We start from the raw sequence: 18,947 nt of genomic DNA, 5'->3' as shown, positions 1-18,947 counted from the left end.
CGCCATCCAGGTTAGCCAGGAACCTTGGGGTTGTGATTGAAGATCAGTTAAACTTCACAGACCACATTGCTAGAACTGCCCGGTCCTGCAGATTTGCCTTATACAACATTAGGAGCCTATCGGAGCATGCTACACAAATCCTTGTCCAAGCTCTTCTTCTATCCAGACTGGACTATTGTAATGCTCTCTTGGCAGGCCATCCAGCATCAACTGTCAAACCTCTGCAACTGATCCAGGATGCTGCAGCTAGAGTGTCTTTAACAAGCCAAAGAGAGCACACGTCACACCTCTCCTCGTAAAATTGCACTGGTTGCAATTTTATTGGAAATGCCATTTCCAAGAAACTGCTAAAGACTTTTTAAAGATCATTTTTGTCAACACTTGACCCATTAATACCAACACTTACTATTCTATATCTATTATAAAAAATAACAAAAAAACCTTGCTATGTGTACTTTGCTGGAATAACTAGGACTCAGGTCACGGCACTTGTACATTGCTACCCTAATGTTGGTAATTTAACCATACTAATTAACAAAAATGACTTTACATCTGTGTTTCTTTTTTATTTATTTAATTTTTTAAGTGTTGAACGCCTGAGGCGTGGCTTTGAAAACCTGAGGCTTTTTCATTTCACTCTTGGTGTGAAAGGACCTTCACATTTGCCAAAAATAGAATAAAAAACTTAATTTACATTACCTTCCATAAAAAGTAACTAAGTAATACAACTAGTCACTTTTTAGGGAGCAAGGCAATATAGTACATAATGCGTATTACTTTTAAAAGTAACTTTGCCCAACACAGCCAGTAGTACATATGTATGTATACTGTGCACAGTATGTTTTTTTTTTTTGGTATGCATAGAACAGCTAACAAGAATATATACAAAAAAAATCCAACAATTAAGAGCCGATTCTCACCTATGGCGCTCCTGAGGTCATGGACGTAGACTGTGGCATTACTGGAGCCGGACGCCAGCAGATACTGCAGCTCCTTCTGAGATGAGTGTTCATGGTGCCAGCGCAGTGAATTTATGATCTTATGATGCTGCTGCACTGTGCACAAGAGCTTCAGCATGGGAGCCTTCAACACCTCTATAGACCTACAACAAAAACCCTTATGGAGTGAGACAATATAACCTCCGATAATGAGCTTTATTTTGATGCATAATACTCTAAAATATTGTTGCATTTGATACATTTCATATTTAAAGACTAAATGAAATCAAAATAGAGTCTGGTCTTGTTGTGCACAATTCATGTATTATTTTTAAGCTTAAATTTCTCCGCCTCTGATGTTTTCTGATGTTGTAACTAAATCCTTGTGTCTAATGAGAAAAAGGATCTTAACAAGAAAGATCTCAGCCTCATGACCCAATTAAATCCAGATGGATACACTCAAGCCCCGTCCTACATCATTTCCTAGTCTCCTTATTCGAAAATGAACCAAAACAACACTTTATAAGTAGGTTCAATTTGTTAATATTAGTTAATGTGTAAGATTGCATGACCTAAAAAATAAACAATACATTTACAGCATTGATTATTCTAGCTTAAAAGTAAATACAATTCGTAAAAACAGCACTACCGTTCAAAAGTTTGGGGTTGGTAAGATTTTTTTGTTTTTTTGTTTAGTATCTTATGCTCAACAAGGCTGTATTTAAAAAAATTTAAATAAAAAATGTATTACAAATAATTCTATAATTTTACTTTCCTCCCTATTCTTGCTTATGCAACTCTAAGCAATGTCTGAAACTTTGTATTTGGAGCACTTCTTGCATTCGTTTGCCTCTTCACGATGAATCGCTTGCTGTATTCCTCATTTGTAAATTGCTTTGAATAAAAGCGTCTGCAAAATTAATAAATAAAAATACAGTAAAACAGTAACATTGTGAAATATTATCACAATTTAAAATAGCTTTTTAATTTTAATATATTTTAAAATGTAATTTATTCGTGTGATGCAAAGCTAAATTTTCAGCATCATTACTCCAGTCTTCAGTGTCACATGATCCTTCAGAAATCATTCTAACATGCTAATTTGCTGCTCAAGAAACATTTTTTATCATGATCAATTTTGAATGTCCGTTGTGATACTTTGTATTTTTGTGAAAAGTGATGATTTCTTTCAGGATTCTTTGATGAATAGCAAGCTCAAAAGAACAACATTTATTTGAAATATAAATCTTTTGTATAAATGTATTTACTGAAACTAATTTACATACCAATTTAACACATTCCTGCTTAATTGTATTCATTTCTGTCAAAAAGAAATATGACCTCATATTTTTAAATGGTAGTATATAGTACTATATTTGAAAGATTTCATGTTTTATAAATTAACATCAATGTATTATAAATAAAACAAAAATACATAAAGAACAAATAGTATATTAATAAAAAAAAATGATTAATAGAATAATACCATTAATATGAATTTATTAATAATGTTAACAAATTAAAACTTATAAAGGGTTACCAATTAAGGTAACCTCATTAACATTATTACCCATCTTCATTTCCAATGGCTAAAGCGCTGCCATCCGGCTTCCAGCTGAGGTCTGTGTGTGGGGGGATCTTGTGCTGAAGAACAGAATAACTTTATCAATATGAACAAATTTAATAAGGAACAAATATGAACGAGCGATTTCTCATCTTACTTTGATGCTGTTAGTGTCTCGGATGAGTTTGTCAATGTTACTGGCCTCCCCTGAGAGTTTCCAGGGGTCGTGCTGGAAGATGACCCCCTCTCCAGCACAGCTGTATAAGCTGTAGGACGGCTTGTCTCCTGATCCCCCTGAGCCACACACGTACACAATTATTAGCGGGAACATCACTATTACTAATGCTCATCCCTTCGACAAACCCTTCTGAACAAACAAAAGCAATTATCTCCAGCCCCTCGAGCATCAGAGATTGATACGGTGATGAACGTGTCATTTGTCAGCAGCAGGGTGAAATCATGTTTTCATTCCTTGATTACCCAACAAACTCTACGGAGGGAAAGCAAGCATTTTGTTCACGCTCGCTCAATTACAGAGCGCTTTAAAGAGGAGCTGGGCATCACTTATTGCTGATGGATTGTTCTTGGCGCCACTTCAAGTTCAATGTTTACTGGGTCATGCGGGTGTGTTTAATGAATCGACTTACCGAATGACATGGGCGGCACAGGAGGACCCCATGAAAGAGAGTAGATGGTTCTGCGGTGGTAAGTGCTTGAGATTTGAGGAGGTCTGTGCGAGAAAAATAATGAAGTGTAATTTTCCATTTTATTGAATGTATTTGAAAGTTTGATTGAATTATGCTGCCATAACTCTTAAAGTATTTTTTTTCTATGATTGAATCTAGCATCCAAACAAACCTAAGGAATCATATAATTAATATTTCATATGCATAAATACAGTTCAAAAATCATGACGCACGACTGTTGCTCTTACTTGTTAGAGTAAACTTCATATATGCCCACTTTACCATCATCGGTACCAAACGCCAGAGAGCCCTCTTTTAGTGGATGCCATGCCAACTGTAAAAGAAGTGGGGGGGGGAAAGGTGGGCTTGATTTTAAACTAAACTAACTGAATGACACTGTGGGAAATATAACTGTGAATTAAACCATCTGACTCACAGCTGTGACTTTAGATTTGATCCCTTGCCAGAATGTCTTGATGTCATATTGGTTCTGAATAGACATGGTGTTCCAGACCCGAATCATGCTGTCTCCGACCCCTAGAGCCAGACAGCCGGTGCCCACCGGAGAGAAGCTGAGGCAGTACACAAACCCACCCAGAGTGGGCAGAGTCCAACAGCACTCCAGAGACGCCAGGTCCCAACACTTAATCTGAAGTGACACATCCATGCACAATAAATATATAAATAAAAATCATCAAAAATCTCGGAATAGAATTAAACATAATTTTTAGCATTGATAAGAATGGAATGTACACAGGCTTTGCCTTGGCAAACTAGATCTGCTACACCGCTGAGACTACTGCCACATGCACATATAGGGAATAGGATAGAAGCTGCTATAAAGTAGGGAGAACCCCTTGGCAGAACTAGGCAGGTGGTGCTGGGGAAGGTGGAGGGCTAGGAAAATTCTCATGGTGTTGAGCCAGCTCGTTGTTGGAAATAAATATTTTACGTTAGAACGATTGGCCATGCAGACGGCTTTAGGAGAACCAATCAGTTGATCTGAAGTGTTTCATGACTGAAATATGTATATAAACTTTCTTTTATGGTAAATGTATCAATTGTACAACGAATACATTTTCTTCATGCAAAATATAATTTCATATTTTTATTTAATATAGTAATTCAGTATTTATTTCTGAATTTGGGGTGAAAATACCGTAAATTCACCCACAACTTATTTCACCTTATTATTGTAATAGCAATTTTTTTTTAACAAATAGACAAATAATGTTAGCACTTTATTTTATAGTTCTGTTCCCCTTGTACATATTATGTACTTATTATAGTAATTACAATAGCTAGGTTATAACTAGATACTAACCCTGAACCTTCTCCTAAACCTCATGTAGTTACCTTACATTAACCAGTACTTTCTTAGGCAAGTACACTGTAAGTAAACATAATTGAATGTACTGTAAAATAAAGTGCAACCCAAATAATTATGCATTATATATTTACTTCTCACACATTTGTGGAGAATGTTACTTACAAAAAGTATTGTGGTGGCATCACAATACCCTGATGATGATACTCGTAAACCATGATATCGAAAGATTATCACATTTCAATTCCATGGTAATATCATAACTCAGTTTTAGAAAATTGAGAAATAAAGGTTATTTATTCTGTATTGTGCAAGCAGAGTTTGCTGAAAATGGTTTCCAAGCACATACGAATGGAGGAAGATCTCACCTCTCGGTCCATTGAGGTGCTGAGCAGAAGTTCTCTGTCCCCTGAGCGAAACGAGCTCATGTTGAAGACGATACGGCTGTGATTCTCTCCATCTGGGGAACTGCCCAACAGACTCCACTTCTGCTTGCCTGACTTCATGAGATCCCACATTACGATCTCACCGCTGCACGACAACATTCACAGTGAGTTGACTCGCGTTCGTTTACTACAAAACATCCTCCAACACACGATAACCAAACACAACATACCCAAAACAGCTGGACACAATCTGTGAAGGTCTCCCTTTAGGCCAGTGGACTGTCAGCCAAAGTCTTTCCTTCAACGCTGGATCAACTCCCACTCCTCGTCTTTTCAGGAAGGGAAGTTTCAGAGTCATTACACCTGAGAAGAGACACACGGTGACCTCAATGACACTGCACCTGAAAGCTACTATAAACCAGTTATGTCTGTGCAATCTTTGGGTAATGAATCTCTCTTTGTCACCTTTGCCTCTGGCTGTGCTCCATAACCGCACAGTCTGATCTCGACTGCCCGACGCCAGGTAACACCCCACTTCTGCTCCTTCTGTCGCCAAATTGCTTCCATCTACAGAAAGAGTCAAGGACATGTCATTTATTATTTTGTCCAAAACTTTTTTGACAGCCAAACATAAGTACCCTCTGAGATTTTAAGTACATTTTTCAATAGGTCAACGACACATTCGCATGTTCATGGTTCTCCGATGTCAGGTAATGGTCACAGTTCATACTTGGGTTCACTATTTACAAGAACCAACTGACACTAGTTACTAGGGTTGGGCCGATGGACGATATCACTTGTAATTCGTTTTGCTTGGTTCGTTTGATCCGGACCAAAACAAACATTTAGCCCTGGTTTGTTTAGCGTTCACATTGGCATTTTAACACCAAACCTAAAGATACCAAACCTAAAGGCATAGCTATATGTTCACAACCTTATTTGTCGGATTTTATTACGCATATTTCGCCGCCGAACATCTAAAACACTGCTGTGTGCTGGGATAAATGCGCTCGTTGTATGTGCGTAGCTCAATATGATGGTATTTTGAGCAGCTGAGAACGCGTGAAGAGCTTATAAAATGTGTAAAGGAGTCAAAAGAGTGTCATGAATCCCTCCATCACACACAAACAAAGATCTACTGCAAGAAGATGGCGTTTCTGATGCCTGAATCGAACTGTGATGGGCAACAAGCGCGTCTTTGACGATAAAAAAAAACAGGTATACTTGAGCATTCTGTCCTTTTTAGGGTGGCATCTTGTCCCATTTTTGGTTTGTTTACATTTTTTTGTCAGTGTTGCGTTCAGATTTCATTCGAACCGTACCAGAGTTAATTAGGAAGCGGAATGAGACCGCTGAAAAGATGGGACTCGGTCCGCTTCCAAAGGAACTAAAGTGCGGTTCCAATAAAATATGAACTGTTTGGTGCGCACCAGGGCTCGGATGGCAGAGTTCATTTTAATTTTAACCAAATCTGCCAAGTGTGAACACACCCTTACCGTAGGGCTGGGCGATAAATCGATTTTATCGATTAACTCGAATGTGTAGTTTACGCCGATTTTTTTGAATGAAAATCGGTTTTCTCTTTAAAGGGTCACTCCACCCATTTCAACATTAATCTTTATTGAAAGTGGGTTATATATGTAGTCGAAATGTAAAAGAAATTTTGAATTTGGTGCCCTCTTGACCGAGAAAAGACAGAAAATAACTTTGGGGCGCATTTGTATGTAAGACAACAACTCCCACAATGCAGCTCCGCAAGCCACAGCTCCGCAAGCCACTCCCACTAATCCAGAACAGCGCAAACATCAGAGAAATCACTCTTCCGTCTACAAGGCGGCTAGCTGCCAAATGAGCTTGAAATTCATTTCACAAAAAAATGTCTAGTTAGTTGGCTGTGGCGAGCAGGACGAGGGCGAGGGACGTGAGAGGACGACGCGAGTGATAATGAATGACACCTGTGCAGCGGTCTCATCTCTCACGGAGGAGCGGAAGCACAAAAGGAACAGGCCTGATTTTATGTTTTGTTTCTGTTGTGTGTGGCCAGCTGGCTTATACTTTTGTTTTGTATTTGTTTATTTTACTATTAAAACGTTCAAATGTTCGCCGGTTCCAGCCTCCTTCTTCCCACAACAACAAACCCCGTTACATTGGCAAACTCATTAGTGAATTACTCGTTTGTATTTCTTTCTATATGGTGAATTATTGCATGATACCTGGATGTTCAGTCAGGCGAAACTAGGATGGTTCACATCACAACACAAACGTCCGTGTGGTCGTCTGATTCAGAGATTTCGTCCAGGAGAAATTGCGATCGTTGAAATTCTCTGCAGCAGACGGACTCTATCTGTGTCCGTAGCGCACAGCGAGAGCACACGCACCAGCAGCCCGCCTCAGCTCGACCCAGTCCGGGCTCCTCGTCCGCGACAGGCAGCCGCCTCCTGATCCTCCATCAGCCTCAGCTGCTCTTCACTATATTGCGGCTCGTAAAGATAGCCACGAACAGCGGATTCGAGCAGCAGAATTTCAAAATCCTCTATTCCATATCATGTTTAGTTTCTTCCGTCATTGTCGTAACTTCCTATATCCACAGCGCTTGTTAGCTTAGCTTATAAACAATATGGCTGATATTGCTTTCAGTATCTGCAAGTGAAGTCCCACCCACTGATCTGTGATAGCTCTGTTAGCGCATTAGGCACAACCCCCTATGGGCGGGTTTGAAAGGGTGGGAATTTGTGCTTGTAGTCTATACAGAAATCCCCCCTTTTTACACTTCCTCCTACAATGACGTCAAATGACGATTTTTGCGTCATTGTAGGAGGAAGTGAAAAAGGTAAATAGTAGATTTCTCTCGTCTCAGGGGAAAATGAAAGAATGTTGCACGACCATTCAATAGTATGACTGGTTGTCTAACAATGGACCTCTTAATGCAAATGGGTGGAGTGACCCTTTAACAACTGCCGACGCTCCCATCTGGGCTCCCGTAGTTCCGACCGGGCTCAGCGCTTGCCATGATAGAGATACACAAACAACATGGCAAATGAACAAGACCGCGGCAGCAGAAGCTCAGCCACCGAAAACATTTACAAGCTGAATCTGCAGGGCCGCCAACTCTCACGAGTTCACTGTGTGAGACACACTTTTTACACGCCATATCCATTTTCTCACGCAGACAAACATTCGCGAAGCAACGAGGACACTGACACCGACAGACAAGACAGAGCAGGTTACTATCGATATGAAACAGATTCTCAGCTCTCAGATTCTGTCAATTTTATTACAAAATTCAAACAATAAACACAGTTTTGGCGCTTGTAAATGTGACGTGAGAGAACGCTGGCAGATCTCAGTTCAAGCGGCACGTGAACCGAACATCTGTTAATCTTTACTACCAACTTAGCGAGATGTAATAAAATCGATCGATCAGTGTTTTTCAACCGCGGAAAGATGTCCATAAAAAAGCTGGAGAACAACATATGTCACGTAACGCTACATTTACCTCAGGATGGCTTTTAATGACCCATAGCACGCATGTTAGTTAGACGCATTATAAAATAAAAAACTTATTATATTTAATTTGAGTTAGTTTTAACCTTTTAATAATACCAGCTGACAGGGCTTTCTGTATGTTTACAGCATTAAGTGATTTTTTTATTACTTTTTTTGGTAGAACAATTAACACATTAACGTATCTACTATACCTATTTATCCAAAGGAATTTATATTGAATCAAGATCAGAATCAAATCACAAGAATTGAAATTGTGAAATTTGTGTTAAGCAATAATAAAAACAGTAGCATACCAGTAAACTTAATAAAATTAGGTTTAGTTACCAAATAATTTGACAATCACCATCACCAAGTTTTTTGTTTTTTTACACATCCCCCCAATCCCAATCCACCCATTTTATTTTATGTTACATTTTCATTGTTTTCACAGACAGGGCCTGTCCTCTTGTCTTTTTGGCTTGTTGTTTTTGGCTTGTTGTTTCTCGGCTTTAATCGAGATCAAATCCCAGAAGGGAATATTAAAACAAAAAGTTAAAACTTGTTTTAAACAATTTCTTTGTCATCTGCAGATTGATTTTAAGTAGGGAGTAGAGCCCGACCGATATGGATTTTTGGGGGCCGATACCGATATTAGGGAGTAAAAAAAGCCCGATACCGATATATCGGCCGATATTATTTATGTGTATATTATAATACAGTAGCAATATTATTTATGTGTACTATAGTACAGTATACCAGTCAAAAGTTTTGACACTTTCCTATTGGTGTGTACAAACTTTTGATGGGTACTTTACACAGTAGCTATAAACAGAATAAATATATTTTATAAGCACGTTTTGCAATGATCACTCAAATGTGGTAATCAAACACTTGTGTGACACAGATATGTAATGGAGGCAGGGGGAATGATAGAATGAGAATTATACAGCTGAGCTGTAACCAAACTAGTTTGCATTGCATGTTATATTATATTATATTATATTCTAAATACTGTTGCATAATCTTCACTAACGACGACTTTGTCTTTTAATTTAGTCATAACTTGTATCAATAAATATATAAAAAGTGTCACTGACAAAACCTTATTATCTTCTATTTTTACTCTTAATTCCTCTAATCTCTACCAGTGGAGGAAGAACTCAGATCTTTTTACTAAAGTAAAATGAATAATATCATAATTAAAACGTTTTTAATTACATATGTACAGTACTTTTATACTATTTTAAATAATTAGTAAGCAAAATGTACTAAACGTGAAACTAGGCTACTCTTAATGCAAAATGGCCCTATATAAAGTGTTATAATTATATACATTTTTGGAATATTGCTTGATGTTGTAACGTAGCGTTATCAGGCAGAATGAGCTTTAACACTGTGTCTACACCGGACGCGGCCGTTACTGCTCGCGTCGCAACAGCTGTTTACCCTAGACAAAGCAGAATCAGTTTACTGTAGGAGATCGCTCGCGCCACGCATTTTAATCAATGTTTCATCAACCAATTGCCTTAATAAATAAGAAGAAGACCTAAATATAGCAGACAATATAATCAGGACTTCTCAGCTGCGCGCTTGCAATAGTCACAAGCTCACACAATACGTGACAGAGGCTTGTAGCAGAGAAATCAATTCTGTGAATTACACTGCGCAAATCACAAGTAGGCTACTACCCACCGGATGAAGAAGGGTTGGCTCTCAGTCTCCACAGGCTACATAAAATATTCATTTTATTTTATTTTATTTTATTTTTCGTGTTTGCATTTATGAGGAAAAACAATGTTACAGACGCGACAGTTCAGCACTACGGACGTGAGCGCTCTGAAATCGGCACTAATGCTTTGAAACTGTCACATAGACATCAAACAGAAAGCACAAAACCTTTCGTTTCAAAGTGAATTTCGTTTTGTATTAATTGTATCTTAATTTTAATCAATGTTTCATCAGCCATTTGCCTGGATTTAATTTATAAGAAGTAAATTTAGCAGACGATAGATAATCTCGACACAGAGGCGCCTGCGGGTGAACTGGAGCTCGTCTCATGAACCGAAACTCAGCGTATAGACCTGAGAATTGAAATATATCTATATTGAAATGTCTACTTTTAAACAGAACAATTCAAAACGAAAGACAGACTCATGTAATCGTATGAAATGTGCATTTCTCTCTGGTGCGCGCTCACTGAAGATCGCGAGTCAGCATCGTCAACTTCATCTTTGGCTGACACTGACTGAAAACACTTGTTTATTAATAAACAATTAAAATGTCTCCTTGCTATATTTTTTGTATTCATAATCATTATTTTTGCCAGTTCTTGTGACAGCTTTTAGGTGCTTTTTAGGGCAGCGCCACCCTTACATGAATCACCGTACCCGCATTTTTTAAAATATTCATTTATCGGCCATTATAAATGCCGATACCGATAGTTAGGAAAATGCCTAAAATCGGCCGATAATATCGGCCCGCCGATATATCGGTCGAGCTCTAGTAGGGAGAGAAAAAAATCGATTTAAATAGTAAATCGGATTTTTTGTGAAAAAATCTGGGATTTTTTTTTAGGCCATATCGCCCAACCCTACCTTACTGTATTTCCACAAAAATGTTGGAAATTATGTGAACCTAGTGCACATTTTGTTCCCAAATGCACATTAAACTCGCACCGCAAAGTAGAAATTAGCAGCATTTACTGTGAACAGAGTAGCTCTGAAACACGCCATTATAAGCTGCTCGCACGTAAATGAACGAGGTGATATTTTAGTTTCATTGAGATACTATTTTAGTTTTTAATATTTTGAACATTTTTATTTTCATATTTTCTGTTTTGATGTTTTAGCAATTTTGTTGTCTGTTTTTGTCATTACGATTTTATCACTAATGTTTTTTTTGGATTAATTGTGCAGCCCCATTTGTTCATTTTAATGTTACATTAGATTTGATTAACTAGCTTTTCATTCAAATCACAAACCCCCTGCAGTTCCCTCCATTTGAGAAAACCTTTATTCATTTATTTAAAAAGACGTTAAAATTTTTAATTTTAACTTTTATTATGTATTATATTTACATATAACTTCTGTGGAAGTCTCAGGAAAATGTTCGTCCAATCACTGCATTCGGTTGCTATTGCTAGCCACTCTGAAATAGCCGACCCTACCTTTAATAGTAATAACTTAACTTACTGACTGAGGAAAGACGGATCTTAAAGTTGCTTACCTGCGTTTTCTTCTGATCGTCCGTATAGAGGTTCTTCTGTGGGACGAGGGCACCATGCCAACGCATGAATCTCATCATCATGGCCCCTCAGTCGATGAATCACCTCCCCTTTCTTACTGATGTCTATTACTACTATCATTCCATCCTTGTACCTTTAGGAAGAAGCATATACAATTAGCAAGCATCGCTTATGAGTCAGGGTCTCTCTAAGATCCCTGTGAACGCACGTTAAATAATAATATAACAAGCCTCTACCCCACTGCGATGTAGTTTTCTTCATGTGGAGAGCAGGACACGCAGAAGATTGTTCGAGGTTCAGGGAAGAAGCTCTGGGTGTCATTACTGCTGAACCAATAGCAGACCACGATGCCCTTCTCATCTCCTGTGACCAGCAGAAGTTTCTGCACTGGAGACCAGTGGACCGCAGTGATGGTATTCTGTTCAAACACAAACACGAACACAGTCACCACCGTTTACATTTGTTGATCATGTACATGCAGGGCCTAAAACCAACTTGTTGCCACACCTGCCAATGACCGGTGACTCCGAATTGTCGAAATTTCAAAATTTACCGTCCATAACTACTTTTTAGCAGCCATGAATTTTTTTGCAAAAACGGGCAGTTATGACACCAAAATGTTAGAGATACCAGTGAAAGTTCACCATATTTGCAGGTGTAGAAATTAATAAAGTAATCAAATGTAAAATAACAGTTTTCACTGTATAAATTAAACATAGATTCAATCCTTATTATTAAAGTTACAAAAGTTATTTAGTCAAGGGCAGTGAGTGATTTGTCTTTGTCTTTTCTTGTTTGATTAACATTTAAGGACACAGACAGCAGCAGGTAGTTTGTATATTTGGCTGCTGTCACTTTAAGAGCTAATGCATGGATGCATGTACTGATACACATGCATTTTCTTTCTCAACTGTTTATGTTCACTTAAGACATATCTGACTATGTTTATGAGGATATTCGCCAATACGGGCATTTAAGCGCAAGACGACGTGAAAGAGTTCAATTCGGTATTCGCGTGCTGTATGAGATGTGGATCTCTGTGCGTGCCGATGTTTCCCACAAATTTCCCACACAGCGAGTAACTAATTGAGCTCCCTTTCGCGTCTGTTTGCGGTTGAATATTTCAATTGGCAAGACTTAAACTTTCGTGATGATGCAGTAGTGGCCCGCCAACTGTACCGAGCGTCGTTCGCGTTTGTTCATGTTCTCACAACATTGCATTGCTAGAATTCATAAAAATATTACCGGCCAACTGGCGATTGACACCATTACATATACTCGCCAACGCCGATTTTTACTTGCATTTGGCGCTTAGCAAGTGTTAATTCTAGGACCTGTGTACATGTGTTTTATGCAGTGCAAACTTAAAAAGTTGGTATTTTGTCACCATGAATCTGAATTGATAATTCGTATTTTTATAAAATATTGCAGTGTTTATTTAGAAACATTATTCAACGCACATTATTTTTTTAATCCATGTGTCCTCATAATATGTAATCAAAAGTATTTGATCATAAAGTACCTAGAATGCAAAGATACCTAAATTACTTTCTCGACTTCTCGTTCGAGAAATCGTTTCACCTGGATATACGTCAAAGAAATGTAACTTCACACATATTTTGCTTATTTAAATATGTAGCAACGGTAGTTATGATTTTATGGTTGTCATGGAGTATAGATGTATTAGTGTTACTGCAAATTAAAAATATAAATTTAAACAAAAATAAAGCCCTAAAGCTCCTGCAATTGCGCTTCATGTCGAAATCTTCCAGCTGACTGACAGATATGGTCGCAAAAGTACTTCTGTCATGACAACTCTCGGAGTGATTGGCATGGTAATTGTTTGTAGCCTGCGCCATCCTTCATGCCAGAACTTTGTATTTGTTACAGTCTTAAAATGGGTAGAACATTTTTCATTAAAAGTAGTTATGATATTGTGGTTGTCATGGCGTACTTTTTACATTATAGATGTAAAATTTAAAGCAAAAGCTACTGTAAGCTTACTGCAAACTAAAAATAACTTTATAAACAATGTTTAATGATAAATATAAGTAGCCTAAATATTTAAACAATAACTAGTTTTATACTATTTAATAGTTATGGAGTAACTATTAACAATTAACAAAAGACAATGATCCAATCAATTCCCTATGGGCAAAATTATATTAATTAAATTATAGATGTACAATTACTTGATGTTACTGCAAAATAAAAATCTAAATCTATTAAAAAAAACTAAAATTGCAAACTTTTGTAAATAAAAATTGTTTAATGAAAAATATAAATAAATATTTAAAGAGTAACTGTTATAGTTACTCTATATTGTATATATATAATAATTATTTATATTTACACATTTAAAATATACTCATAAAAATAACGTATTTATTTAGTTAGATGTGGAGGCATATAAATGTAACGTTAGGTAAGGCAATTAAAAATCGTTATACTTTTGCAAAAGTTATTGTAAAAGTGAAAAAGTGCAGATAGAAAGCTGCAATGTAGTACAAATCTAGAACAACTTGTGAGCCAGTCACAACTCTATAAATCACGGAAGGTAAAATATTCACTCACTTGGTGGACATTATGCTCTTTCAGCAGAATTTTCTGCTCAGAATCCCAGATTTTGACGGTCTTATCGTCTGAAGTGCTGGCACAAATGTGTTCTTGTCCATCGTAGGAGCAAAATGCAAAACCAGAAACTCGTTCCGTGTGCCCACTGAGTTCACCTGCAGAAAGAAGGACTGATCAGATCAGATCGATGTGATTTGGCAAACGCAAAGCACTGAATGAAAGCACTGGGCTCTTACCTGTGACTGCTGGAGATGCTGCGGTCACATTTACCAGATAGATTGTATTCTTTGCTCCAAAACCCAGCACTCCGTTTCCATTTATGTCACTGCAACGTGAACAGTACCAGTTTGGAGAGGCTGGCAGATGTCGTTGGTGCATTATAAAGAGCAAGTGATCGCTGCATTAAGATCAGAAAACAACTCTACGGATGGTGACAGACAGTGAATTCCACTTTTCACATGTACTCATGCTGCCGAAAACACACCAGCTGCCGAATAACGACACCATGTGTTGTAAAAGATTATACGGAACGCGAGAAGGGACCAGAAGGGACCACAGAGAGAAGTCAAATCTTTTTTAAGACAAACATTCAATAAACATGTTGGCCGGAAAATATTTTAGTGGGCCTTCTTTGTCATTTTAATATGTTAGTAGGAAACAATCCTTCCATTAATTAAAAAAAAAGTATAACTTTAAACTAATTTGCAGTGACACTTGCCGCAAAGCGCAGCGTCGTAACATATTATCCGAGAATCGGTTATTTCGGATAGTTCGTTTCAAAGAATCGGTTCGAAACAGACTCTCGTGATTCTGTTACACGAGTCGGTCCGTGACATAATAGTAACCTACTCTAAAACGGCACAGTAAAGCTAGCATGTAGGTATTTACTGGCGTTTTTTTTTCTATTACATTTGGAGTATGCTGTAATTTAATATTACTTGTAACACTTTATTTTAAGGTGACGTAGTTACACGTTACTACATAATAACAGTGAATGTTTATTTTATTTTATCTTATTTATTTAATTTTATTTATTTATTTTATTGTACTGTAAATCACTTTGGATCAATTACGGTTGTGTTAAACTTGTGCTCTTTAAATAAAACTTGACTTGACTTGACTTGACTAAATTATGCAAGTAACTAACCCTAAGCCAAACCCTAATAAGTAACTAACCCCAAGCGCTTAATTAATATTACTCATTACTTATTTACGTAAGTAAAAAGTAACTACGTGACCTTGATAACTCAAAAAATACAAAAATTATTTTTAAAATATTATTTTTTGACTGACTGTATTCAACCGACTCATCTAAAAGATCCGAATCAAAAGGACGATTCCCTCACGAATCGGACATCTCTAACAATCAATATGGCGGCCTCCACAGTGACATCGGCTGGTAAGTCAAATCAAATATTCTTAAGTCGTATTTATATTTATATAAACATTTCAGTAGCTTTTGGTTTAACTGGGGATTATATGAATATTATCGACAGGTTTAGCCTCCATTGGTCGTGCTTGTGGACATATTCGCTCTAGGTAAGAAAATCCCATGCAGTTGCTGTGCTAAGAACAGGACACAGATTGTGTTCTATAGCTATCTAGATAAATAGTATTTCTGGCCATCAAAATAGATCGCTAGGTTTTGAGACATCGCTATGTATTCTCTCATATTTTTCGTTCTGTCTTGCTCTTTTCATCAGGTTGCTTGGATCTTCCTCTACATTATCACAAGTGTCATGTCTTCACACAAGCCCAGAGTTAAACAGCAAACACTGGGAAAGGAGAAATCTGACTGTGTATCCACCACAACAGAAAGATGAACCACGCAGACCAGCTGTTAGTAATACATTTAATTCACTTTTACAATATGTGAATGAATGAAGTTCATTAAATTATGCTGTGTGTGTGTGTGTGTGTGTGTGTGTGTGTGTGTGTGTGTGTGTGTGTGTGTGTGTGTGTGTGTGTCTGTGAAACAGGAGATCCATCACTGCAGACGTCAGATTAAATACAGCAAAGACAAGATGTGGTACTTGGCTAAATTGGTGAGTGAGTGATATATGTTGATTAGGGGTGTAACGGTTCAAATAGCTCACAGTTCGGTTTTTATCCAGGTTTTAGGCTCACGGTTTAAGGATCGGTATGTGCTATGTTCACGGAAAATAGGACTACTGTCAAAAAATTTAAGAAAATAGTAACAAATAATCAAATTACAAGTAACAGCACAAATAAATACAATAGAGCAAAGATACAAATAAAATAAGCACTGCTTTTCAGGTTTTTGAAGCATCTAACAGTTTTCAACAGTTATCAAATGTAAAATAGCAGCATATAATCTTCACTGTATATATTAAATAAAGATTAATCAATAATTTATAGAGATACAAAAGCTAATCAGTCAAGAGCAGTAAGTGATTTCCTCGTCTTTTGTTGTTTGATTAACAGGAATATTTAGGCTTCTGTCACTTTAAGACATAATGCACTGATCCAAAACTTTGTGATATACTTTACAATTTTTTTGTGAATTTGTCCATTCAAGCGCAAGACTTGAAAGGGAACTCAATATTTGCACGTTGCCTGAGACGACTTTCCATGTGCGCGCTTCGGCTGAGTGCACACACAAGTCTTCTTGCAGCGCGAGCGAGTTATCTTTCGTGTCGTCTTGCGCTTAAATGTTTAAGACCCGGGTGATGAGGGCGTAAATGACTGGTCGTGTTCAAGCATACGTCACACACAATCGACAAAGTTTAGGGGAAGCCAGAATGTCAGAAGCCATCGACAGAAACATGCGTTAGCCTAATCTGTCTGTTTTACGTTGTTTTTTTCAACAAACCATATATAGATGCGTCATCAGATTTTAGATGAACCGCGATGCAAGTGCGTGCCGAACCGTGGGTGGAGAACGGTACGATTACTCTTTTTTTTTTCTTTTTTTTTACCGAGAACTGTTATACTCCTAATGTTGATAATTATATAGTACGGCATATAGAGTAATGATAATGGTATGAAGTTTGTTACAATATTTTAGAGATGAATGTGTTTTACAGCTCAGAGGTATGACCATTGATCAGGCTTTATCTCAGCTCGAGTTCAACGACAAGAAGGGAGCTAAAATAATCAAAGAGGTAAAAATACAGTGGTATGACTTGAAAATATCTATTGAACTGCTCAAATAATATTGATTAAAATGTGTTTTTGCTATGTAAAGAATGTGATCATACAATGTCACACTTCGAAATCCGTTTCAGAAGCTACAATGTTTTAAATGTTTGTGTTAAAGGTTCTTTTGGAAGCTCAGGACATGGCGGTCAAGAATCACAATGTGGAATACAAATCAAATCTATATATTGGTAAGTCGCAAACATTAACATCAAAGTTATTAGCACTTTTTTTTTTTTACTATGGAGTTATTTTTTTGCATCCATTTTAAATTTTTTGTATACTTTTAAATGTACACAAGTACAAGTTTATCTTAAATATTCTGTAAACATTACTCTGCTTTCATAAGCATTTGTCATCAATCAGCGATCCAATCCATAGATCGTAAACTTTTCATTAAAGCAAAAAATAATTCGCAAGCAGATGTCTTGGCACGCTAGCAAAAAAATGGTTTCGAGCTAATCAGTTTTATGTGATACTCATAGTTTTAAGAATAAATATGTGTCTCAACCAAAAAGAAAAAAATATTGGTGAAAATCGTTTTGAGGAAAAATAATAGATGTTTTTTCTTGCAAAATGTTTTGGTAACACTTTACAATAAGGTCACCTTTGTTAACATTAGTTAATGCATTAACTAACATGAACTAAATGCTAAATATTTGAAAGCAATTATTAATCGTTGTTTATGTTCATGTCAGTTCTCAGTGCATTAACTAATGATAACAGATACAGCTTTCGATCTTTGTACACCTTCAATATGTTTTAGTAAATTTTGAGATTTACGTTAACTAAGGTTATTAAATGCTGTACAAGTAATATTCATTATTAGTTCATGTTAACTTATGCAATTACCAATTAAAGTGTTACCAATGTTTTGTTGGATAAAGACAAAATAAATAACATTATTAGTTCAGTTTAATTCCAATATTTTATGTTTTATCTGTTATATATGCTTTGGACTTTTGTAATCGATTTTGAGTAATATATCTGTAAACATGGCTGTAGGATTTCAAAGTAAACCAGTCATTCTAACTGTTGAATTTTATTTTCTTCGGTCTGACTTCTACAGCTGAGTCGTTCTCTGGCAAAGGGAAATACTTGAAGCGCATTCGTTATCATGGACGTGGCATGTTCGGCATCATGGATAAAGTGCACTGCCACTACTTCGTAAAGCTTGTAGAGGGGGTGCCGCCCAGCGTCGAGCAGAAGACCGGATTCGACCAGGCCAAGGAGTATGTGGAGCAACTGAGGAACCGAACAATTATTCACTCACTGTAGTGTAAAATTAACATTGATTTTTTTTTGTTATTGTGTTCATGTAAATAATAATTGAAGAATAAAGAAATCATGCCAAGCACAGCTTTTGTTTAAGCTTGTGGTTCAATGTGTATGAATATATATATATATATATATACAGTATGCATATGTTGGGGTCGAATTTAACGATTCGATTGTGATTCACAAGCTTGTGATTCAATTCAATATCGATTAATTTGCAAATAAATCAGGTACAGAACATGGCAGATTTTCTCAAGAAAAAAAATATCTGGGTCATTTTGACCCAAAATGGCTTTAAATAGATT

The 18,947-nt window shown here is 36.9% G+C and overlaps 2 protein-coding genes across 3 annotated transcripts in view; one reads left to right on the top strand and one right to left on the bottom strand.

Annotated features, from left to right (window-relative positions):
* Positions 1–14,720, bottom strand: part of gemin5 (gem (nuclear organelle) associated protein 5) — a 31,999-nt gene extending 17,279 nt beyond the window's left edge. Inside the window, exons 1-13 of one of the 2 annotated variants that reach the window (XM_077196714.1) lie at positions 14,442–14,720; positions 14,206–14,360; positions 11,868–12,049; positions 11,613–11,764; positions 5,367–5,468; positions 5,132–5,264; positions 4,884–5,046; positions 3,625–3,837; positions 3,437–3,522; positions 3,150–3,232; positions 2,660–2,796; positions 2,509–2,582; positions 921–1,102 (exon numbers count right to left, since the gene is read on the bottom strand). In XM_077196714.1, coding sequence (XP_077052829.1) covers positions 921–1,102; positions 2,509–2,582; positions 2,660–2,796; positions 3,150–3,232; positions 3,437–3,522; positions 3,625–3,837; positions 4,884–5,046; positions 5,132–5,264; positions 5,367–5,468; positions 11,613–11,764; positions 11,868–12,049; positions 14,206–14,360; positions 14,442–14,583 — 1,804 coding nt within the window. In that variant the 5' untranslated portion in view covers positions 14,584–14,720. The remainder of the gene's footprint in view (positions 1–920; positions 1,103–2,508; positions 2,583–2,659; positions 2,797–3,149; positions 3,233–3,436; positions 3,523–3,624; positions 3,838–4,883; positions 5,047–5,131; positions 5,265–5,366; positions 5,469–11,612; positions 11,765–11,867; positions 12,050–14,205; positions 14,361–14,441) is intronic. The other variant, XM_077196715.1, reaches the window with a different exon arrangement.
* Positions 14,721–15,532: 812 nt separating this feature from the next.
* On the top strand, positions 15,533–18,723 carry mrpl22 (mitochondrial ribosomal protein L22). The gene is made up of 7 exons (XM_077248530.1): positions 15,533–15,604; positions 15,702–15,744; positions 15,909–16,044; positions 16,185–16,250; positions 17,253–17,330; positions 17,486–17,555; positions 18,434–18,723. Exons 1-7 carry the CDS (start codon positions 15,577–15,579, stop codon positions 18,640–18,642), a joined length of 630 nt encoding a protein of 209 aa, XP_077104645.1. The 5' UTR covers positions 15,533–15,576; the 3' UTR covers positions 18,643–18,723.
* Positions 18,724–18,947: the final 224 nt, after the last annotated feature.

This window comes from Siphateles boraxobius, unplaced genomic scaffold (assembly GCF_051911475.1).
Source record: "Siphateles boraxobius isolate OS27281-9 unplaced genomic scaffold, OSU_SipBor_1 11, whole genome shotgun sequence".
Lineage (NCBI taxonomy): Eukaryota > Metazoa > Chordata > Actinopteri > Cypriniformes > Leuciscidae > Siphateles > Siphateles boraxobius.
The sequence above is the reverse complement of the archived record's forward strand: the minus strand, read 5'-3'. Positions and strand labels throughout refer to the sequence as shown.